This window comes from Hemitrygon akajei, chromosome 4, assembly GCF_048418815.1.
Source record: "Hemitrygon akajei chromosome 4, sHemAka1.3, whole genome shotgun sequence".
Taxonomy (NCBI): Eukaryota; Metazoa; Chordata; class Chondrichthyes; order Myliobatiformes; family Dasyatidae; genus Hemitrygon; species Hemitrygon akajei.
Window position 1 is genome coordinate 144,958,194 of NC_133127.1, and position 25,340 is coordinate 144,983,533.

The 25,340-nt window shown below is 39.7% G+C and overlaps 1 protein-coding gene across 2 annotated transcripts in view; it reads left to right on the forward strand.

Annotated features, from left to right (window-relative positions):
* The window catches only part of LOC140726736 (interleukin-1 receptor type 1-like), a 59,980-nt gene extending 44,272 nt beyond the window's left edge, over nt 1–15,708 (forward strand). For both annotated transcript variants that reach the window (XM_073043510.1, XM_073043509.1), the window contains exons 6-12: nt 1,372–1,546; nt 5,747–5,812; nt 9,392–9,521; nt 9,620–9,768; nt 11,836–11,979; nt 12,123–12,281; nt 14,770–15,708. In XM_073043510.1, the coding sequence (XP_072899611.1) occupies nt 1,372–1,546; nt 5,747–5,812; nt 9,392–9,521; nt 9,620–9,768; nt 11,836–11,979; nt 12,123–12,281; nt 14,770–15,146 (1,200 nt within the window). In that variant the 3' untranslated portion in view covers nt 15,147–15,708. The remainder of the gene's footprint in view (nt 1–1,371; nt 1,547–5,746; nt 5,813–9,391; nt 9,522–9,619; nt 9,769–11,835; nt 11,980–12,122; nt 12,282–14,769) is intronic.
* Nucleotides 15,709–25,340: the final 9,632 nt, after the last annotated feature.

Below are 25,340 nucleotides of genomic sequence, written 5' to 3' on the forward strand. Positions count from 1 at the left end.
GCACAGAGGTAGGAAGCAGATATATGAGAATGTTGTTTAAGTTGTAGGGAGAGATTGGTCAGGCAAAGTCTTTATTCTTTGGAACAAAAAGAATGAGAAGAAAATTTATATAAATATTTAAATTACTGAGGCATAGATAAGGTGAATGGGAATGGTCTTTTCCCTAGAGTAGGTGTGTCCAAAGCTAGTAGATGCAGATTTTGGGTGAGAGCAGAAAGATATAAAGGGAATAAATTCACAACAAATTTTGTGAACGTGTTTATGCTTGTGTAATTTCTGTACTTATCACTCAGGAAATAGCTTGCGTTGATAAGGAGTGATTTTAGCATGCTGTTTGTTACCCTGGTGGAAACCAGAGGAGTCTTTTACTTTATTCCTTTCTTCTTTCTTGTGTGATTTCAAGAGGTCTAGAATACAAGAACAAGGATATGATGCTGAGGCTTTATAAGGCACTGGTGAGGTCTCACCTTGAGTATTGTAAACAGTTTTGGGCCCCTCATCTTAGAAAAGATGTGCTGGTATTGGAGAGAGTCCAGAGGAGGTTCACAATGTTGATTCCAGGAATGAAAGGGTTATCACATGAGGAATGTTTGATGGCTCTGGGTCTGTACTCACTGGAATTCAGAAGGATGGGGTGGGGGGGGGGGGGGGATCTCATTGAAATCTTTTGAATGTTGAAAGGCCTAGACAGAGTAGATGTGGAAAGGATGTTTCCCATGGTGGGAGAGTCTAGGACAAGATGACACAGCCTCAGGATAGAGGGGCACCCTTCCAAAACAGAAATTTCTTTAGCCAAAGGGTGGTGAATTTGTGGAATTTGTTGCCACATGCAGCTGTGGAGGCCAGGTTATTAGGTGTATTTAAGGCTTGAGATCGATATGTTCTTGATTGGACATGGCATCAAAGGTTACAGGGAGAAGGCCGGGAACTGGGGTTGAGGAGGAGAAAAAAGAAGGATCTGCCATGATTGAATGGCGGAGCAGACTTGATGCACCAGATGGCCTAATTCTGCTCCTATGTCTTATGGATAACCTTTTCATACAGAGGTTGGCACATACAATCGTATTATTTGAGAAGCACTTGGATACGTACATAGAGGAGTGAGACTTAGAGGGCAATGAGCTGAATGTGAGAGATTGGGACTTGTTTTATGGGCATCGTATCAGCAAGGACTCATATGGCCAAAGGTTCTGTATCCGTGCAACATTACTCTATGACTCCATAATATAGAATAGAATGTACTTAGTATGTAGTTGCATGTTTTGTGTTGTGCACCTTGGTCTGGCGGAACATTGTTTTATTTGACAGTATACATGCATACGGTTGAATGATAATAAACTTCAACTTAATTGTATATTGTTTTGTTTTTAGGACTGCAAGCCTATTTCCTACAATGGTGTAAAGTATCACTACCACAAGAGAGATTTGCACTTGACTATAAAAAACGTGGATCGATCAGATGAAGGAATCTATGTTTGTGAGCTAAAATTTATACATAATGGTTTACAATATGCAACATCGAGAACCATTGACTTCGATACTAAGGGTATGAAATCATATTTTTGAAGAATACTGGTGTAATTGTTTATTATTATAAATAATCATATAGAATTCAGATGCAACAGTTTTAAAGCAAATTATTAACAAGGGAGACAAATAATTTACCTGTAGTCATCATTGTCGTGTTAGACATGGAGCCAAATTCAACAGCATTCAATTTAAGTGAAATATCTTTTAAAAAAAATAAGATCTTTATACTGTCTCCTTCCACACTCAGTCCTGATGCATCTAAAAATGTTTCAATTTTGTCTTGATTTTTTTTTAGTTAACAAGATTTAGACAAGTGATTTTTTTTTGTTGTATGGTTAGACTTTGCTAAACTTAGAAAGTAGATTTGAAAAGGCTATTGGGATGTTCTGTGTGCCCTAGATTGCCAGGAGCCAGTGGGTTGTGCCTTGTGGGAGCAAGATTTGGAAAGGCATTGCTGGCATTAGGAACTTCGTAAAAGCCAGTAAAAAGAAAATAGATTTAAGCTGAGCTAGATGAAATCTGGATCATTCAGGATGCTGTGGGATTGACAGGTGATACAGAGAGGTAGTTGTACCTAATGTGCAGAATAAAGGTAATTGGGTAACCGTCAGAATGGGAAAGAAGATCAGCAGGCTATCCCTGTGGGTGTTCTCCATAACAAGTATACCCCTATGGATACTACTGGGTGGGGGAGGTGACTTAACAGAGGAAAGCAGCAGCGGTCGGTCTCTGGAGTAAGTCTGGCTCTGTGCCTTGGAATGGAAGAGAAAAGGCAAGTGGTGGAGACCATGATTCAATGGTTAGGGGAACAGACAGGAAGTTCTAAGGATAAGAATGAGATTCCCAAATGGTATGTTGCCTCCCAGGTGTCAGGATCAGGGACATCTTGGATCAAGTTTATAGCATTCTGAAATGGGAAGGAGAAAAACACTTCGGTACCAACGGCATAGGTTAGGAAGGGTGGTGAGGTCCTGTAAAGTGAGTTCAGGGAATTGGGTGCTAAGTTAAAGGACAGGATCTCCAGGGTTGTGATCGCAAGATTGCTATCCATGCCACATACTAGTGAGGCCAGAAATAGTAAAGTAATGCAGTTTAACTCATGCTAAAGACTTTGTCAGCAGGGAGACCTTCAGAATTTGGATCATTGGGCTCTGACCCAGGGAAGGTGGGACCTGTACAGATGGTACAGGCTCCACCTGTACAATTTGGACCTGAAATGGAAGAGGAGCAATATCCTTGTGGGAAGGTTTGCTAGTGCTGTTCCAGGTTTTAAACTGGAGTTGTGGGAGGATGGGATCTTGAGTGCCAGGTCAGCTAGTGGAGTGGTTGTGGGGAAGGATGTTGTTAAGCCTACATACAAAGTCAGGAATCAATGACCAAGCATGCAGGGAATAACATTCTAAGCTGTGTCCATTACAATGCAAAGAGTTTTGAAGGTAAGGCGTATGTGCTTGGAGTGTGAGATTATGGTTGCAGGAGGGGCAGGACTGACAGTTCAACAAACTGAGGTTCCATTGTTTTGGACATGATAGAGCAGGAGGGATTAAAGGTGACGGGTGGCATTACTAGTCAGAAAAAATGTTATAGTAGTGATGGCATTAGACAGACTAGAGAGCTCAACTACTGAGGCTATATGGGTGGAATGGAGGAATAAGAAAGACCATGTTAATGGAATTATGTAAGACCCAATAGTCAGTGGGACTTAGAGTAGCAAATTTGCAGAGAAATGGCAGACTATTAGAAAAAAACAAAGTTGTGATAGGTGATTTTAACTTTGCACTTATTGACTGCGACTTCCAAACCGTGAAAGCTGGATTTGATAAAGTTTGTTCAATGTGTTCAGTTCTCTGACACACTGAGTCTTAGTCAATGTTTAGAAGTCCCAGCTAGAGAGAATGTGATACATGCTGTCCTATTATGGAATTGCCTATTAGTGACAGAATTGTATGTAGGGGAACACTTTGGATTTAGTGATCATAATTCCATTAGTTTCAAGATAATTATGGAGAGGAATAGGTCTGGCCCTCGGGTTGAGATTCTAAATTGGAGAAAGACCAATTCTGATGGTATCTGAAAGGATCTGGCAAGTGAGAATTGAGACGTTGTTTTCTGGTAAATGCATGCTTGGTAAGTGGGAAGCCTTCAAAGGTGAAAATTTGAGCATGCAGAGCTTGTATGTTCCTTTTAGAATAAAAAGCAAGGCTAGTAGGTTTAGGGAACCTTGGTTTTCAAGGGATACTGAAGCCTTGGTTAAGAAGAAGAAGTAGGTGACACCAGGTATAGGCAGTGAGAAACAACTGAGGTACTTGGGAATAAAAAAAGAGGGAAATCAGCAGGGCTCAAAGAAGACACAAGATGGCTATGGCAGACCAGCTAAAAGAGAATCCCAAGGGATGCTACAGATATATTAAGAGCAAAAGGATAGCAAGGGATAAAATTGGTCTTTGTGAAGATCAGCTTGGTCAGCTATTCATGGAGCCGAAAGAGTTGGGGTTAGGATTTTATTCTCTGGAGTATAGGATAATGAGGGTAGATTTGATGGAGGTATTTGTAATTATGAGTGGTATAGCAGGCTTTTTCCACTGAGGTTGGGTGGGACTAGAACTAGAGGTCATGGGTTAAGGATGTTAGGTGAAATTTTAGAGGAACAGGAGGGAGACTTCTTCACTTAGAGGATGGTGACAGTGTGGAACAAGCTGCTAATGAAGTGGTGGATGTTTTTCAGTTTCAAGATTTAAGAGAAGTTTGAACATATACATGGATGGGAGGGGTATGGAGGGTTCCAGGTGTAGATTAATGAGGCTAAGCAAAATAATAGTTCAGCATGGACTAGATGGGCCAAAAGGCCTATTTCTGTACTATAGTGCTCTATGACTCTAACTGGCCTCAGATTTAGATTCATTTATTTATCACATGTATATCTAAACATACAGTGAAACACATTCTTTGCATTACCAACCAACCTAACACAGCCCAAGTACGTGCAGGTGTCAGCCTGCTAGTGTCATCATATTCTGGCACCAGCATAGCTTTCCCAGGATGTTCAGGCAAGAACAATACAAGAAAACAAAACAATAACTGCAAAACAATCTCAATCTCTCTCTCTCTCTCTCTCTCTCTCTCTCTCTCTCTCTCTCTCTCTCTCTCTCACTCTCACTCTCACTCTCACTCTCACTCTCACTCTCACTCTCACTCTCACTCTCACTCTCACTCTCACTCTCACTCTCACTCTCACTCTCACTCTCACTCTCACTCTCACTCTCACTCTCACTCTCACTCACGCGCGCACACATACACACTCTTTCTCACTCACACGCTGCCCCCCCCGCCCCCTCCAAAACCCAGGACAGGCTGCTTCTGGATCTCAAATCTCCACTCCTAGCCTGGACTTCCAGATATTGGGCCTCCGACCCAGGGGCTTCAACTATCCAGACTTGACTTCTGGACTCGGCGACTAGGAGATTGTCCTTTGTCTGGACTGGACATGCCGACATTGGCCTTCAATATTCAGGCCTGTGACTTCAACTTCGGAATCGACCACTGGACTCACCAATAATGGAGGACCCTGCAGTTGTCCACAGAGGTCGCTGGTCTTCATCTCAGCACCTGCTGACCCAATGTACATCTGCAGGGATCACTGGCTTTCCATTGAGGAGTGCCGCAATCTAGACTCTGGCTCCTTCTCCCGACTCTTCATTTACTGCCTCTATACACTGACTCCCCTCATCCCTGACCCTAATCTCTAAACTGTCTCCTGATTCCTGCGCTGCCATGAAAACCATCTTTGCAAACCTAAAGAAGAACTCTCTGAGCCACAACCTTAATGGAGACCACAGCTCACTGCCATCTTGACCGGAGATCTTTCATGGTCTTCCCATTGTTTTAAATGGTAATGTTAAGAATCCAATGAAGTTAATAGTTTAAAAGTTACTTTTAAAAAAGATGTTGGTAAATTCTTTGAATGTATAAATGGTTTAGAATGTGCTGGGATGTTTGTAGTCCAGCAATTTGATTGTTTAACAAACAGTACACTATCTATTGGTTTATCATTTGAGAGTGACTTCTATTAACCTGAATGTAGTTTGTGACCTTTTTTTTATGGAAGCAGAAATATTAGCAGCTACACTTTAACATTGTTCTTCTATGTATGTAATTATAATATTCATAAAAAATCTGTGTAATACTTTACTCACTGAATATATTGTTATTTTCACAGGCTGTAAAAATAGTGTAGTTCCACAAATCGCACATCCTATAAGTGGTATAACTGAAATTCCACCTGGTAAGTTTTTTTCGTCAAAAGGGGTAAGGCTACTCGTGTGACGTGTTTTGGTTATACTGTACAATGGATTCCGGTTAATTAGGACACATCAGGACTAGCACACTTGGGCCCAATTAGCCAAAGTTTCATGAAAATAGTTAAAAAGGTATAAAAATGGTAAACTACCGTAACAAACTATGTATTTAAATGAAATACAGAACAAATTAGAACACGACCAATACTACTATAGTATTATAAAACTCTGTAATAGTTCCTAACAGTTACTGACAGTGGAACTCATCCAGTTTACACATCCGTGTTCTTTTGATTGACTGTAAATGAATAAAGTCAGCGCAAATACAGAGTGTAAATAATGGACTGCCTTCGTAAAATACTTCAGACGACTTTATCCTGCAAATCTTCATCTTAATGTTAACATTCAAGATGATGGTTGATACCTTTAAGTTTTTTGTAGTTCCTAACTTGTTGAAGTAATGAAATTGTTTCATTTTCACTCCCAGCCGTTTCTGGCATCTCCAAGCCTGAATGCTTGAAACCGCAGTGAACAGAACAGTTTTCGGAATTGTCCTGCGGCATATTTCCCACCAACCATCAGTGACAAAGATCACTGCTTTTTGAGCACAAGCATACACAACTGATGTTATTTGAAAAAAAACTGTTCACTAAGCATGGTGTAGTGTCTAACAGCCGCATAAGCGCACACGTCTGACACTAGTTAGAAACTATTCAGCGACAGTCTCCTGCCCTAATTAAGCAGCAGTGTCCCAAATAAATTAAGGGAATCCTGGCTATTTTCTCGATTAGTTTTGTTCAGTATGAGTTGCCCCAAATAAGTGGCTGCCATGATTAACTGAGCCAAAATTTACTGAACACTCGGTGGTCAATTTATTAGGAACACTTGTATAGCAGCTTATTAATGCAAATATCTAATCAGCCAATCATGTAGCAGCAATTGCGTAAAGGCATGTAAACATGGTCAATTGGTTCAGGTGTTGTTCTGACCAAACAGCAGAATAGAAGAGAGCTTTGTTATGATTGCTGAAGACAATGTGATTGCAGTGCTGACGGGAGAAGTGTGATGTGATCTAAGTGACTTTGACCATGGAATGATTTTTGGTGCCATGTGGGATGGTTTATCAGAAAATGCTGATCTCCTGGGATTTTCATGCACAACAGTCTAGAGTTTAGAAAGAATGGTGCCAAAAGTAAAAAAAAAAATTAATTGAGCATTGTTCTGTGGGTGTTAATGAGAGGGCAGAGGAGAACGGCCAGACTGGTCCAAGGTATCAGAAACGCAGAATAACCATGTTACAACAGTGGTTTGCAAAAGAACGTCTCTGAACACATCCAACCTTGACGTGGATGTACATAGCACAATTAGCAAGTTTGCTAATGATACTAAATGTTTGTAGAAATCATTTTTAGATTATGAAGTTATGGTTTGCAATCATGGATTAACTAAATTGCAAACCTGTCTATGATTTTAACTTCCAACTGATACTTTGTGGCTGGTGAAACCAGTAACTGGGTGTGTGATGTTCTGCTTCTGACCCATTCAAATTACACTGGGAAAAACAGTAAATGAATGTTCCTGCTTTAGCACATTGTTAACGATGTATTTCTGCCCCTTTAACCACAGTTCAGGACAGATTTGTTTTGTCTTTTAACCTTGAGGTTAGTTGTATATTGATGGAGCCATCCCTCATCTCTAATAAAAGGAACAGATTTTGGAGGTCTGGAGTTTCTATTTGTGCTTTTAGAACAGGATTGAATATTCAAAGCAGTTCTGCTAGTTGGAATGTCCTACCATTGTAAATATGTAATGCAGTAGTTTGTATGACTATATTCAAAATGTTAAGTAGGCGATCATAGCAGCAGTTAATAATTTATTGTAATCTTTGTGTTAAAGAAGTATAAAACATCATGTCAAGTGAGTGAGATTATATTTGCTTCTCCTGGACTATCTCCTGGAGGTTTGCTGTGTATGTAAAAACTAAGTTTCATGGTTACAGCTTCTGTGTGGCTCGGTTGTAGTCAGACACAACAATACTATCTTCTTCCTAGTGAAGCAGCTTACAGTGAATTACAAACAGGTCTTGAACAGTTAGGGAAATGACTTGAGGAGTGGCAGTTGGATTTAATCTTAGATAAGTATGAGGTGGTGCACTTTGGAGAGTCACACTAGGATGGGACGTACTGTGAGTGGCAGGTCACTGATGACTGTTGTGGAACAGAGGGATCTGTAGTACGAGTGCACAGTTCGTTGAAAGTAGTTACTCAAGTAGACAGTGGTGAAGAATGCCTTCAGCATGTTGACCTTCATCAGTCAGGGCATTGAGGTTAGGAGTAGGGACATCATGTTGCAGTTGTATAAGTTGTTGATGAGGCTGTATTTGGAGTACCATTTACATTTACAGGAAAGACATTGTCAAGTCAGTGCGGGTGCTGCCTGAGTTATAGAGAGGTTAGCCGCACTGCGTCTTGATTCCCTGAGGCGCAAGAAAATGGGGGGGGGTGGGGTGGTGACTCATAGAAGTTTATAAATCATTATGGCTATGGATAAGGATATGTCTATTCTCCAGAATTAGGAAGAGCAAAAGAGGGGCTACAGATACAAGATAAGAGGGGGAGAGATTTAAAAGAGACTTGTGCAATTTGTTTTTTTTTTAGCGTGTTGGGTGTTTAATATTTTCTTGAACGGGTTCCATGGCGTTTCTTTGTTTCATGACCTCCTGCGGGAGGACGAATCTCAGAGTTCTATTCTGTATACATATTTTGATAATAAATGTACTTTGAATCTTGGATTTGAGATATAACTTTGTTACAGCTAGGGTAGTGTTTACATGGGAGGAGCTGCCAGAGGAAGTGGTCAAGGCAGTGCGTTTCAATATTCAGTAGGCATTTGGATAGGTATTTGGAGGGGAGGGGCTTGGACAAGTGTGGGCAACTGGGACTAGTGGGAAGGATGCTGTGGTCAGCATAGACCAGTTCACTGAGGGCCTGTTTCTAAGCTGTATTACTCAATGACTCCACACATTTAGTCATCAGACCTGCTTTATTTGAACCTGTTTTTGTGATGTTCCTGGTGATGTTACAGGATCAAAGGCGATGTATAAATAAGACTTTTTATTAGTTGGCAAATAGTGCTAAGGAATTTTTTTTTGTGTATAATATTGGTGTTTTATAGATTACATTCAAGCAAAATCATGTAGTCTGCTTGTTTCTGTTATCACTAGCATCTCATCCAAGGAACTCACATAAAATGCTGGAGAAACTTAGCAGGCTAGGCAACATCAATGGAAAAGCGTAAACAGTGAATGTCTTGGCCTGAGACCCTTCATCAGGACATTGATCCAAGTTTAAAAGGCTGAATTCTTATTTTTTTTTAACTTATATTTTCTGATACAAGTTCTAGCAGCATACTTGCAAAATGTAGAATTCTTCACTTTGGTCAGTGAAATTATTTTTTCCTAACAGAAAGTTTATTTGAATAACATGTATTTTTATTTTGGCTAAATGCTTAAATTCTAATTTTATGACAGTGTGGTGAATAAGTACATTTGCATGTTATTCATGCAGGTTCAAATGTGAATTTAACATGTGTAGCATACACAGGATATTGTGATCCTCCCGTAACACTTGTATATTGGCTAATAAATGACGTATTTATTGAAGACTATTTGAACAACTCAGTCCGCTGTGAAGAAAGGTATGGATTTCTGATTTTTTTGGGCTTAAATCAACACGTAATTGAGTGTCAGCAAAGTTTAACTGTAACTGACATTATTTTGTAACTATTTTTTCCAGTCATTGGATTAGTGAAGACAAAGGCAACTATTATCAAGTTAATATAATTTTAACAAATTTTAAAGAAGAGTATTATGACAAGGTATTTAAATGTGTTGCGACAAATGGATTGGGAAATCAATTTGCAACTATTAAGTTTAGAAAAACAGGCAAGTAATTCGTTACAATATTTAAAACAAAATAACTTCTAAAGGACATTTACTATTTCTGATACAAAGTGTTTGATTCCTGTCTGACCATGTTGTCAATATATTTTAATATGTTAGTGCAGTTCTGATTGATTGTGATATACTTGTATATTTCTAGAAAATTCTTTGATTTTGATTTCAGCTCAGCTCATATGCTTTTTGTCAGGAGTTTTGAGTCAACTTTAAAAGAAAAGGCATTGAAAATGGATTGCATATTTTTACTTGCATTGCAATAAAATTACTTTGAAAACAGAAAGGTGGGAAGATACTGTGTGAATTACAAAGTCCATAAATCCCATTCTATGGATGCATATTGCACAGGCAATACTGGACTTCACAGTGACATTCAGTAATATACCCAGCATGCTTGATGCTTCTTTGATCATTGTAGTAGCCTACATGGTCCATAAGCCACTGACAGAGAAGTTTCGCAGTAAGATCTCTTTCAATAATTTAATTACTCACCTGAAAGTGTCTTGGGTATGTCTTTTACCACCAGCCATCTAAGCTCATAATGCACTCCTGATACTGTCCACCAATGAGATTTCCATACTGCTCTCATCCCATTACTCACCCAGATCTCTAAACTCCCCCCCCCCCCCCCCCCTCCACCAGTACCCAGTTACTTTTGATTAAAATTCCAACCTCCCAAAACTGAAAGCTTTGGGTTTTGTGCTTTGGGAGTTTTCATTGCTAAGCACATGAGCAGAACATTGATGGGCCACTGAGCAGAGAAGGTTCATCATGCATTTGTAATCAAATTTCAAGCCAAAAATATAATTAAATGTATGTTATCTATGGATTATATGGATCTATGGATGCATATGCACATACTTCAAGTCTAAGAGATTTCTGATGAATTTTGTGATGTCCTGATATTTGTCAAACCATTTAATTTGTTTTCACTTAATATCCAACTTTATTTGTATCCTTTCTTTTTAAGATTTGATGTTTTGGCTTTGGGTATATAAAACCCACTCACTGAAATTTCTTCCCTCAAACTTTACCCCTTGCTGTGCCCCTTTAGAAAACTTCTGTAAGACAGAATTTTGACTTGGCACTTAATCGTTCCCCGCTTGACTTTATTTGCATGTGATGCTGCTGCAAATAAGTTTTCCATTAAGCCTATGCTTAAATGTACTTAAAAGTTTGACTTTGAGATCTCCATCCAGATACTCTACTAAATGCTAGTGACCACCTTTCTTCTTCTGTCCACTTTATGGTCACCTCAGTGTAGTTAACATATCTTCCCCAAGACAATGTTTTCTTCAATTGAAAGCCACTTTGTTGCAGCCATAAACTTGATATCCTTTGTCACTGGCTCCACTTTTCTCATTGCAGACACTCAGAGTACAGCTGACGTTGCAGCATTTGTTCCATTTCAATTTTTTCTTAACGTACCTTTTTTCACCAAACCTCAAACACCTACATGGCCTCCCACATTTGGCTTACCAACATTTTCTTTTGAATATTTTATTTAATTCTCTTCTCTTTAATTTCTTATGTTTTTTTCATTTTTTTACATTGAAGTATTTGATAACCATTGCAAAATAAGTTTTCTTATTTATATCAGGCATGGTTCGCATTGCATTTGAGAATAAATGGCATTTTAAAAAAGTCATTGGATATATTTTGACCCTGAACATCAATTTAGATAAATTTAAAGAAGTACTAATGGTTATTTTCATTCTTATGATAATATAAACCAGTTTTAGAATTGTTTTTACAAGCCAGTGTATAGTGAACTAATCTTCTTTGGTTGCTTTGGTAACTCGTTGGAAATTATTTTAAGGTACGCATTATTGATGTTCAATGATTTTAAATGTCAAACCACAGAAACTGATTAGTTAGTGCAAGAAATCGGGGAGATTCGGCTCAATGTTTATCTTTACATTTTGCAGAATTATATTTTAAAATGTTCATTGTTCTCTCCTTTTCACTAGTAATAACAATTAAAATGCATAACAACCTATAAAATTTCTTAGTTCTTCAATTTTGCTGAATGTCACTTTTGTTGTTTACGTTCAGCTCCAGATTTTACAAGGGAGATAGTAGCAACATTTGGTGTGTTTGCCTGTGTTTTACTCATCTGCATTTGCACCTACAAGAGTTTCAAGATTGATATTATCCTGTGCTTTCGTGATAATTTTGCTGTAGGTGGTGCTCAGAATGGTAAGTGCAAGCTTCCTTTTTGTTCAGACGTGTATGTGTCGTGTCAATTGCAGTTCAATTTGATTACACATTAAGTCGAACAATTTCAAGTGGCTTGCTGTAGTACATTCTATGAAATTACCTTGTGCTTGTTTTGCTTTCAGATGGCAAGAGATATGATGCTTACATAATCTATCCACAAAGTAATTCATCATGCAATCCTGATACACTTCTCTTTGTTATGAATATATTGCCAAGTGTTTTGGAATTGCAGTGTGGGTACAGGTTGTTCATACCCGGCAGAGATGATCTTCCTGGAGAAGGTAAGACTGCAAGTCTTTGCCTGTTGTATTGACAATCATATAAACATAGATTTTCTGAATACGGGCATAATTTAATTGACTAGTGCAATAGAAATAGTTGATACACAGCCAGGGAGAGCACACTGTAATTATATATTTATGCATGTGATTGCTGTAGGCGTAGTTCTCAAGCTCAATCTTTGTTGCTGTACCCTCATTGCTTTTGAGACTGTAATGGTGAGTTGCTGCTTTTGTCTCCTGCAGTCTAAATGGTGAAGTATAATCATTCTGCTAATGTGAAGAAGTGCAAAAATTTTCACCCAGAAATGATCACCATTTCCAGTTCATAATAATGTTTGTCTTAGGGAGAATGTGTAAATAGTGTGTGCACTGCCCTTGCTTTTCTAGATAATGGCCATTGCAGTTTTTAAGAGTTACTGTTAGAAAAGTCTTGGTGAGTTGTTCGAGTGCACACGATAAACATATTAGAGGTAGAGGGAATGGATTTTTAAGATGATGTTTTGGGATTCCAATCACATCAATGAAGTAACCTTCAGGGAATCCTGCAGGAGAAGTACGAAGTCCCTTTGCACCTCTGATTTCTGAATTTTCTCCCCATGTAGAAGATAGTCTGTGCCTTTATTCCTTCTACCAAAGTGCATGACCATACACTTCCCTACATACATTCTATTGCTTACTTCTTTGCCCAATCTCTTAATCTGTCTAGGCCTTTCTGTATTACCTGTTTTTAAAGCTCCCTGCTTCCTCAACACTACCTGGCCCTCCAGCTAACTCTGTATCGTCTGCAAACTTGGCCACAAAACCATCAATCCATTGTCCAAATCATTGACATATAACCTGAAAAGAAGGATCTCAAATCCAGCCTCTGTGGAACGCTACTAGTTGATGGCAGGTCACCAGTAAATGTCCCCTTTATTCCCACACTTTGCCCCGTTCTAGTCAGCCATTCTTCTATTGCTGTCTGACATGCTGAGTGCTTCTCGAATATCCTGTTTTTATTTCAGATTTCCTGCATCTGCAGATTTTTGATAATCATTCTGATTAATGTCTGTTTGATGGTGTTGAACTTCTTGGTTCAATTCACTCTGGTAGATGGGTAATATTCTATTACATTCCCAATCTTTGTGTTCAAAGAGGTGGAAAGGCTTTGTGAGTCAAGAAATGAGACGGCTATTGAAGAATACTAATGATCTTTTAGCTATATAGCTTGTTTAGGTAAATTACTGGGCAATGATGAGCTGAGCATGTTGATGTCAAGCAATTTGTCCTACTGGATTAGCCAAAGCAGTTTGTAAGAAGTGTACAAATATCTTCCATTGCCAAAGATCTATGGAAACATTCACTTGTGCAATATCTCAGTAGAGTGCTTAAGAAAATAGCATTGATGCAAATTATTTCTGCAGAGATGACCTGGTACTAGAAAATTATCTGTCACAGGAAAATAGGGACTATTATTAAAGATGTTATAGCAGGGCAGAGATAAAAAATCAAAATAATCAGGCAAAGTCCACACCAGTTCATGAACAGAAAATTATTGACCAACTTCATATACCGTAATTGTGGCACTATTCCAATCCAGTCCCTTTCTTCTATTATTTATATTAAAAAGTCCTATGGAAAATAACCAATAATAAATACAGCATCAATGTTTTGTGAATGTGGTGCAGCATGAGATTAGATGGATGAAGTGAATCCTGAAGCAATGGAGATCTTTGAGGTCAGAGAGGAAGCCACAAATGAGTTCAGTCACCTTTACCTGCTCCTGTGTTATGAAAGATTGGGCGACTCCTGCTTTCTGGGGTTGGTTGGGAGCTGTGAGAGTTGTGTTCCTAAAAAAGATAAGCTATATCACATGTCAGGAAATGGGGGTTGAAAAGTTAATAGATTTTTGTGTTGATTTATTCACTTTGTTCCACAGAAATTCTGTGAGAGAATTTTATACCATATCTCAAATATTTGAGTACTGATTTTTGAATTCTGTAGGAGCCAATTTCTGTAACCAGAACAGCTGTAACATGAGAGTTCCTTGTGTTATCCATTTGATTTAATGGAATCAAGGCAGAATAGTTGCTTCCACATTCCTGGCTCATTTCTGATCTTGTTTAATCACAAGGCCATTGTCTTTAAAGAATTATAGCTTAATGGTTATGCGAGTGGCATTAGGATGGAGTTTGCTGGTTATAAGCAGAGATAAAGAAGTAATTAGGGAAGAAGTGATTGAAGAAAAAGTTGCTTTTGTTTTACAAAAGTCAAATTGCCCTTTGCTAAAGAGCACTGAAAGAGACGTAGGAGCAGTTTCTCAAAGATTGTGGTTGGGGGGTGGTGGAATATCGAGTTCAAAATGTGTATGATTATGCATGGAATTGTGGATGTCTTCTCTTTGTATACAAACAAATTGTCCACCTAAACTGTGTACTCTAGCAGGATTCAGTAGTTTTACTGAAAGGCCAATTATATGTTAATTTTTATGTCTTTCTCCGCTTTTTAGCATTCGCTGAGCAAGTAAAAAATAACATCAAAGAAAGCAGAAGACTGATTATTTTAATGGCAAAGTCTTTTGATAAATCACTGTTTGAACAGCAAGTTGGATTGCATGATGCATTGCTGTACGATCAAATGAAAGTTATTCTGATTGAGATGGATTATCACGAGGATTATAGTGACTTTTCTGAATCAATGAGACATATTATACAAAAGAAGGGAACCATTAAGTGGAAAAGCAATAAGTGGACAACAAAATCTTCTTCAAACACAAAATTTTGGAAACAAGTAAGGTATAATATGCCAGCAAGATCTTCCTGGTCTGGGAAAAATATAGAACATGTTAAAAGTGTGCCAAATGTACCTCAATCTGTGTTGTTGTAAAGATATGTAAGGTTACTACTGTAGAGACTATTGTAAACTGCAGAAAAATGTAATACCAAATACTAGGGATTTGTCTTCCCTGACTTTTCCTTGACGAACTGTATGGTTGGTTGAATTCCAATTTGCAACATATGAGCTGCATGGAAATTTAAGTCCTTTGATTTTTTTTTTTCAGAATGTTTTCTCTGTGGTGTAGTAGTATTTTGAAAGTTAATAGATATTTTCATTTTAAAACTCCACAAAATCTATTTCATATTGAAATTAACAAAGTCTCCAAAAATTATACACAAATATACTGTCTGTGTAATTTTCTCTAAAGGTGAATAAAGATTAAAAGCAGATTCATAAGATTGTATATGTACTCATGGATGGGTCTTTAAGTAAACTTCAAATCCATTTTGTTTGGAGTTTCCTTCTGTTTTATAGGAGAATATATTATAGAATTTTGTGTATTTAGCATCTTACGCAAATCTTAAAAAGCACCTAGTGGAATTACTAGAAGTTCATAATGCAAAACTACAGTACAGGGCTCATTTATATGAAATAAAATGGTGTATCATTAGGTTTGGCTGCACATTTTGTTCTTTATTATCAGTATGCTGTACACTAAACGATAGATTAAAATATTGGAAGTTTTAAACAAAAAACAATGCATCATAAAAGTGTCAAAGATAAATAAGAGTCAACTAACTTGCTTGGTGATGAGATGAGTTGGGTTGAATGGACTACACCTCTACGCTTCCATACTTTCAGACTTGTTTGCATTAGCATGCAGAAGTGAGTTGAGTGCTTCTATAAATCTTTTTGATTTGCACTCCCTGGAAAGCTGCTAGAAATTTGACCAGCAACCTCAACCACTAAATTACAGACTCCTTTGCTGCATTCCCTAGCATCTGTGCCCTGAATTAATCTATGAAGTATTATTGCCTCCTCCATATGATTTGCTCATCCCAATGGGAGTGGTGCGATGTCTGAGATGTTCCTCATTTTTGGTTTGGTGGATCTATAACAGTTGGTATACTCTGTGAAATGAAGCTTACTTGCTGCTATTGAGCTGGATTCTTAGACTGGATGAGATTGTGGTCTAGGCATGAGTTTTGACTTTATCCAATATGTAGTTTTACAACCTGTTTCCTAATTGGCTCAGTTGCCCTTTTGCCTGTAGCTGATCCAGCATGTGAGAAATGCATGATATGGGAAGTAAAAAAGGACAATAACCATTGAGGAATCCCCACCCTCACAACCTTTCAAATCCAGAATTTGAATCCAGTGGAGCCTGCTGGCACACTAAGAAATGGGCAATATTTTACCATCAATTTCTTTCTTCAGCTAGGTAACAGCTGACAAGGTAGTGCAATCTTTCAGTTCATGGGCTGTAATTGTTTTCTCTTCTCCCAAAGTTGCTGTTTAATAAATGTTAGTCATCACCAACATAATACAGCAGATGAAACAAGTGTATTTTCCACTTTCAAGTAAGGAGGCCACTATTGCTTAAAGGCAGTCAGATTGCATATTCCTTGGCTTTTTCCCCTGTTTATATTTGTAGCTGTGACACAAATAGATGTCCTACAAGGAAATATTTATTTTGGTCTGTGTGATCTCAAACTCACTTTAGCCTTTTATGGTTATAATCTAATACTACCTGTGTGTAGTTGTAACATATCTGCGTAGATGTACTATTGCTCTAGGTGTATTTGATGATGCATGCATTATCATTTGCATGAATGGTATCTAAAGAACAAGCGATGACAAACCTAAAACAATTTTGGAGCCCTCTGTATTTGCTGGATGATAGTGTTGAGTTCTTGTGTTGAGGATGGACTCCAGAAGAACTAAGGCTGACTGTCTTTGAAGGCATTGTGCGGTTGTATATTCAGTGGTAAGTTGAATTCTATTAAATTCTGTGTGGAAGGTCTGCGAGTTGAGTTTAGACTCGCATGCTGGAGAACTAAGGTTTATACTGTATGGAGGATCATTCAGTTAAGTCTTGCAACTTTTGAAGTGGGAATGGTGCATGAAAGCAGCACAGACCAAACCCAGATGCATTGGGAACCTATGATAAAGCTCAGAGACTCTTTCAGTTCCTTGGTAGACTGGAAGGAGTGAGTTTTTTTTCAGGCAAAATACATTGTCGAAATGGAGACAGAAGCTCAAAAATTGTCCAGTCAAAATGGAACTTTAAGATGCCATCAGAAAGCACTTTACTAATGAAGTTGTGCTCAAACTTTCTGGCATCTTTAGCAGGTAAGGTATCATGCAAGACAGAAGTTGGATGAGGTGATGAAATCACTACAATCCAACATCTTCAGAGAATGTAGACGTTTACAAATTCAGTACCAGCTAACTAAGGCCAACAAGACTATTGGTGATTGAAGGTTGTGGGGAAGGCAAGGCCAGTTGAAAAATCTTCTGCTTGCTGCTATATTTCAATTTTGTCACTATCCTAAAACAAATGTTGCAGAATAATCAAAATTATAGAAACACTAGATCCAGCATTTGAGTGTGGATTCAAAGGAGACACACCGATGGAAATGGCTTCTAGATATACCAAAGAATTTTGGTTACTGTGGAGAGTTAGTGCTGGAGCAATATGCTGTTAAACATAGTGATGAAGTCTAACATTAAGCCCAAGTAGTATGAAACAGTGCCAAATGCAAGGCTGCTGAGAAAAGCTGCCTCCAATGTGCCAGTTCAAAGCACTGGAATGTTTTCATGGTGAAGAGAATGACATATCTCATACACACGCATGCAGCCAGATTGGTTCTCGATATAAGATAAACACTGATAACAAAAAGAACATATAGAGTCTTGAGTGACATTAAGGCTGATGATGTGCCTGAAATGCGTTAACTGTTCGATCATGAACATGTTGGTCAGCTGGAATGTTCTGCAAAACGTCATTCAAAAATTCACAGGCATATTGTGGTAAGATACTAAAAATTCAAGGATGGAGCATTTTGTAGCTTCTCATATTGGTCAGAAAGTGGAAGTTAAAAGGATTTATTGCAGGAAAATATACAAAAAAAAGCTATATTTGGGAAAGAATGACTGAAACAATTACAGGGAGTAATTAGTATATATTCCACAACAATTGCAAGGAATCTAGGATTCATTCATTAATATTAAGGGCACAAGGCTCACATATGCATTAAGATGATCACCAACTTAATGTAAAACAGGACTAGACCAGTATTTTAGTGATGAACAGCTGATTGAAATTGAAAAACAAGTCCTGTTGGGCAAGACTGCAAATGATTGAGAGGCACCTGTTGTCATGGCACCCAAAGCAGATAAAAGTGTTTGGTTCTCCTTCCACCAATGAAAAATAAATTTTGTCCCAACAGATGTGGAAAGCCGATTGGCAACCAAGGTACAACAAGGCTCTCATTAGGAAGAATCTTTCTCATTGGACCAAAGGTTTTATGTTGTACTTGTACACTGTAGAGTTCCGATCTCGTTTTAAAATGTGATGACTAAATAGCTGCTACTTGTGTGACCAGCACAAAAGAGAAAATGATGGTACAAAATCTAAGAAATTGGCAGAGATCCATTTATAATGGTTACAGCAAAAGGATTGCACTATCGAGGGCCATTCTTGCAGCACAATTGAAAATTGGACTATTAATTTTAAGACCTGTTAATGTATCATTATGTTTAGTCTCTATAGCTAAGCACCATCAATAACTCTCCGAGACGTGAGGTGAGATATAGGCTTTTATTGGCTGGAAGAAAGAACAAGCAGCAATTGACCACCATGCTACATCCTGGAGACTGAGACCAAGGCTCAGGCTCCAATCACCTTTATACCGGGGTCCGTGGGAAGAGCCACAGGAGCAGTCAGCGGGGGGGCGTGTCCAGACAGGTATATGTAGTTCACCACATTCACCCTTCACCCCCCCCCCTTGTTTTAAAAGAGAGTCCCCATGGGGCAAAGTTTCTTACAAGTATATATACAGGTTAAGTCTATCAGGTGGTCGAATCTGTCGCTGCGATCTACGTAGTACCGGCTGTGATTGCACAGGTGCCAGTGGTGATTGCACTGGAGACGGTGATTGTGCTGGTTCCGGCCTAACTGGAGGTGTCAGCCCACTAGGCGTCAGTGATCCCTCATGCGCGTGCGAGACGCCCGGTATAGGAGTATCATGAGGAGTCTGTGTAGGGCTCGGTGTGCGCGGTGTCACCTCGGGTACAGGGTTCATTGTTACCGTGGAGTGTTCGGGGTAGTGGTCTGCTGCTCCTGCGGGCGCCAGGTCGCGGACGGAGACCGTGTCCTCCCGCCCATCAGGTAAGACCACGTAGATATGTAGTGAGACCTTGCAGTTCACCACACTATTAGTATCTTTGATAGAGAAGGCATTATTCAAAGAAATAAATCTTCATTTGCACTTAGAGTAATGCACAAAATACTAACCCTACTGAAGGGGAAAAGTTAACATTTATAAAGGCACACTTACAAATGGTTCAGTTTATCATAGTACTGAAAGAAAATGGTGCAGATTTGGCTGAGGAAATAGTACTGGAATATAACGTACTAAATGATACAAGTTTTTTATTTGAAATCTAAAACCATTACCTAAATATCATCCTAATTTGCCAGTGCTAATACTAAATACCCTGCCCCCCATATACCCTCCCCACCTTAAATTCCTCCATTTACCTGTCTAGTAGTCTCTTAAATTTCACTAGTGTATCTGCCTCCACCACTGACTCAGGCAGTGCATTCCATGCACCAACTACTCTCTGAGTGAAAAACCTTCCTCTAATATCCCCCTTGAACTTCCCTCCCCTTACCTTAAAGCCATGTCCTCTTGTACTGAGCAGTGGTGCCCTGGTGAAGAGGCGCTGGCTGTCCTCTCTGTCTATTCCTCTTAATATCTTGTATACAAAGATACAAAGAGCCCACATATCAGGGACTGGGAGAAAGAAGGATAGATAGTCTAAGCAACAGAGATTCCCTATTTTGGTGTTACCGTATAAGTTGGAAGTGTGGTCTGAGTAAGTATTTGTTCAGAGGGAACAGTAGAATTCATGTTCTAAGTTGTTGGCCTAGGGTTAACATAGTTACATTGTTGTTTGTGCAGAGGCAATAAAGTATGAGTTTCAATTAATTAAAAGTTGTGTAGAGAGCTTCCTAACCTAGTTCAGTTGCTGAACAGTCAACATCTTACAGACGTGAACAGAACTTTAAATGTGGAACAAAGAAATAGCAGAAGAACTAAGCCAACACTTTGGTTCTATATTCACAAAAAAAAAGAATCAAAATCAAAAAGAGGAGCGATAGAGCAGTGAAAGAAGTGCATGGAGTAAAGCCAGATCTAACACATAGAGAGGCTTTGAGGAAAGAGAAGCAGAATAAAGGGTGTAAAGGTAGTAAGGTAGAAGGGCTAAAGTGTGTGTACTTCAATGCAAGAAGCATCAGGAACAAAGGTGATGAACTGAGAGCTTGGATACATATATGGAATTATGATGTAGTGGCCATTACGGAGACTTGGCTGGCACCAGGGCAGGAAGGGATTCTCAATATTCCTGGATTTCAGTGCTTTAAAAGGGATAGAGAGAGGGGAAAAAGGAGTAGGGGTGGCATTACTGGTCAGGGATACTATTACAGCTACAGAAAGGGTGGGTAATGTAGCAGGATCCTCTTTTGAGTCAGTATGGGTGGAAGTCAGGAACAGGAAGGGAGCAGTTACTCTACTGGGGGTATTCTATAGGCCCCCAGGTAGCAGCAGAGATACCGAGGAGCAGATTGGGAGGCAGATTTTGGAAAGGTGCAAAAGTAACAGGGTTGTTATCATGGGTGACTTTAACTTCCCTAATATTGATTGGCACTTGATTAGTTCCAAGGGTTTAGATGGGGCAGAGTTTGTTAACTGTGTCCAGGATGGATTCCTGTCACAGTATGTTGACAGGCCGAATAGGGGGAATGTCATACTAGATCTAGTATTAGATAACGAACAGGGTCAGGTCACAGATTTGTCAGTGGGTGAGCATCTGGGGGACAGTGATCACCACTCCCTGGCCTTTAGCATTATCATGGAAAAGGATAGAATCAGAGATGACAGGAAAATTTTTAATTGGGGAAGGGCAAATTATGAGGCTATAAGGCTAGAACTTGCTGGTGTGAATTGGGATGATGTTTTTGCAGGGAAGTATACTATGGACATGTGGTCGATGTTTAAGGATCTCTTGCAGGATGTTAGGGATAAATTTGTCCCAGTGAGGAAGATAAAGAATGGTAGGGTGAAGGAACCATGGGTGACAAGTGAAGTGGAAAATCTAGTCAGGTGGAAGAAGGCAGCATACATGAGGTTTAGGAAGCAAGGATCAGATGGGTCTATTGAATATAGGGTAGCAAGAAAGGAGCTTAAGAAGGGGCTGAGAAGAGCAAGAAGGGGGCATGAGAAGGCCTTGGTGAGTAAGGTAAAGGAAAACCCTAAGGCATTCTTCAATTATGTGAAGAACAAAAGGATGACAGGAGTGAAGGTAGGACCGATTAGAGATAAAAGTGGGAAGATGTGCCTGGAGAATGTGGAAGTGAGCGAGGTCCTCAATGAATACTCCTCTTCGGTATTCACCACTGAGAGGGAACTTGATGACGGTGAGGATAATATGAGTGTGGTTGATGTTCTGGAGCATGTTGATATTAAGGGAGAGGAGGTGGAGTTGTTAAAATACATTAGGACAGATAAGTCCCCGGGGCCTGACGGAATATTCCCCAGGCTGCTCCACGAGGCAAGGGCAGAGATTTATGAGCCTCTGGCTAGGATCTTTTGTCCTTGTTGTCCACGGGAATGGTACCAGAGGATTTGAGGGAGGCGAATGTTGTCCCCTTGTTCAAAAAATTTAGTAGGGATAGTCCAGGTAATTATAGACCAGTGAGCCTTATGTCTGTGGTGGAAAAGCTGTTGGAAAAGATACTTAGAGATAGGATCTGTGGGTATTTGGAGAATCATGGTCTGATCAGGGACAGTCAGCATGGCTTTGTGAAGGGCAGATCGTGCCTAACAAGCCTGATAGAGTTCTTTGACGAGGTGACCAGGCATAAAGATGAGGGTAGTGCAGTGGATGTGATCTACATGGATTTTAGTAAAGCATTTGACAAGGTTCCACATGGTAGGCTTATTCAGAAAGTCAGTAGGCAGGGGATCCAGGGAAGTTTGGCCAGGTGGATTCAGAATTGGCTTGCCTGCAGAAGGTTGTGGTGGAGGGAGTACATTCAGATTGGAGGGTTGTGACTAGTGGTGTCCCACAAGGATCTGTTCTGGGACCTCTACTTTTCATGATTTTTATTAATGACCTGGATGTGGGGGTAGAAGGGTGGGTTGGCAAGTTTGCAGATGACACAAAGGTTGGTGGTGTTGTAGATAGTGTAGAGGGTTGTCAAAGATTGCAGAGAGACATTGATAGGTTGCGGAAGTGGGCTGAGAAGTGGCAGATGGAGTTCAACCCGGAGAAGTGTGAGGTGGTACACTTTGGAAGGACAAACTCCAAGGCAGAGTACAAAGTAAATGGCAGGATACTTGGTAGTGTGGAGGAGCAGAGGGATCTGGGGGTACATGTCCACAGATCCCTGAAAGTTGCCTCACAGGTAGATAGGGTAGTTAAGAAAGCTTATGGGATGTTAGCTTTCATAAGTCGAGGGATAGAGTTTAAGAGACGCAATGTAATGATGCAGCTCTATAAAACTCTAGTTAGGCCACACTTGGAGTACTGTGTCCAGTTCTGGTTGCCTCACTATAGGAAGGATGTGGAAGCATTGGAAAGGGTACAGAGGAGATTTACCAGGATGCTGCCTGGTTTAGAGAGTATGGATTATGATCAGAGATTAAGGGAGCTAGGGCTTTACTCTTTGGAGAGGAGGAGGATGAGAGGAGACATGATAGAGGTGTACAAGATATTAAGAGGAATAGACAGAGTGGACAGCCAGCGCCTCTTCCCCAGGGCACCACTGCTCAGTACATGAGGACGTGGCTTTAAGGTAAGGGGAGGGAAGTTCAAGGGGGATATTAGAGGAAGGTTTTAACTCAGAGAGTGGTTGGTGCGTGGAATGCACTGCCTGAGTCAGTGGTGGAGGCAGATACACTAGTGAAGTTTAAGAGACTACTAGACAGGTATATGGAGAAATTTAAGGTGGGGGGTTATATGGGAGGCAGGGTTTGAGGGTCGGCACAACATTGTGGGCTGAAGGTGCTGCAATCTATGTTCTGTGTTCTAAAATAACTTATCAAAACTATAAGGGCTTATGAGTCTAACGAAAACAAAGAATTAACGAAAACTAGTATGTCAAAACAATGTGCTGAATAAATTATGGGTTAATGCCAATAAATCTGCATCTGGAAGTTTTAAAATAAGTGGCCATGCAATAATGAATGGATTGGTTATCTTTTTCTAAAATTTTATAGTCTAACAAAACAATTTGTACAGATTGGAAGGCAGTAAATGTAACTCCACTATTTTTTAAAAAAAGAATAGAGACCAATTAGCCAAATGTCAGTATTTGTAAAATGCTAGAGTATTACAAAGGGCATTCAGAAAATGTTAACACAAATCAACAATATCAGAGAATATAACTGGTAGAACAGATAAGAGAAATACAGTGGATGTAGTCTCTTTGCATTTTCAGAACACATTTGATAAATGCTCTTCTCCTCCACCTCCTTTGACATCCCAGGTCTACCTGCCCTTCTTCCGACACCTAACCTGCAACTGTAACATTGAATCGGGTACACGGGTCTGACAAGAGAGACAGAAAATACGGACTGCAAATAAGTATATTCATCATTTATTTACAAACAGTAAAAATTTGACCAAACAGTCATGTTCCCCAGGTTACAGAAACTACAAAGCTGAATATTCAGCAAACATACTTAGATAAGTTGTGTGTAGAACATACTTTCCCAATGGTTATATGCACTGCTTGCCTTAAACAAAGGAAGAAGAGGGAGAACCTCCCTCGTGTGCTCTCCATATACCCAGGATATTTGAAACTGGACACTAGGCAGCTAACCAATGGAAAAAGCAGCGGCAGTTTCAAAACTATCCAATCACAATGACTTACAACAGTCTGAATAAGCCATGCGCCATGCCCCCCCCCCCCCCCCACCCACCACAGGACAGCAGCCGAATTGGTGATTAATTTCTTTGGGGCTAACACAGAAGCTAAGTGGAGAAATAATAATGCATTTTGCCCAAAATGATGGTGACCCTGCAGCAGCCACCTGCACTGTTGGTCAACCTCAGCAATCTGTAGCAAAATACAGAGAGAAGTTGCAAGTGCATGAATGAGCCCTTACATGGTGTAACTACAAGGAACATACAAACTCCTTACAGGCACCAGCAGGAATTAAACCTATGTCACCTGCATTCTGAAGCTTTGTGCTAACCACTAAACTCCCAGTACCACTGCAGCAACACTGGGTATTGCACAATAGACAATTGCTCTATCTTTTTCCCCACACATTAGGATTCTGTACTAGGACTGGAAGGGAAATGTTTAATGATATTATGTGAAATTAACACAAGAACAGAATTTTTTTTGCTGTTTAATCACAGTAGGATGGAAACAGCCTGTGATGCTTTGAAACACAATGCTGTATGCTGCAAACAAGAGAAAATCTGCAGATGCTGGAAATCCAAGCAACAGACCCAAAATACGGAATGCCTCCAGCATCTTGTTATGTGTTGACTGTATACTGCAGCTTGGCACAAGGCAGTCTAGGATATTCATTCACAACAACATTGTCAGCAGAGTTACAAAAGCACAGGATAAACATAATTTAAACAACATGTTTGGCTAGCACATTGCACTAGTTCTGGCTTCCTGTAGTGAAAGGACAGGAGGGTAGGCAGAAAGGGCGGGGTAGCTCTGTTGATAATCTTTAGAAAGAGGTGACTGATAAGACTGCTGAACTGCTGAATGGATCCTGACCCGGATCTGGGCTGTACCTTCCAAATATCCGGACCTGACTTGCACTACCTTACTTTCCCTTTCCTATTTTCTAATTATGATTTATAATTTAAATTTTTATTATACTTCGATTTGTACTCCAGGGAGCACGAAGCGCAGAATCAAATATCGCTGTGATGATTGTACGCTCTAGTATCAATTGTTTGGTGTGTCATGACCCCAGCCCCCTCCTTTGTGAGAATCGCAAGAGAGAGAGAGCCTTACGGTGTGGAATGTGGGCTGGCCGC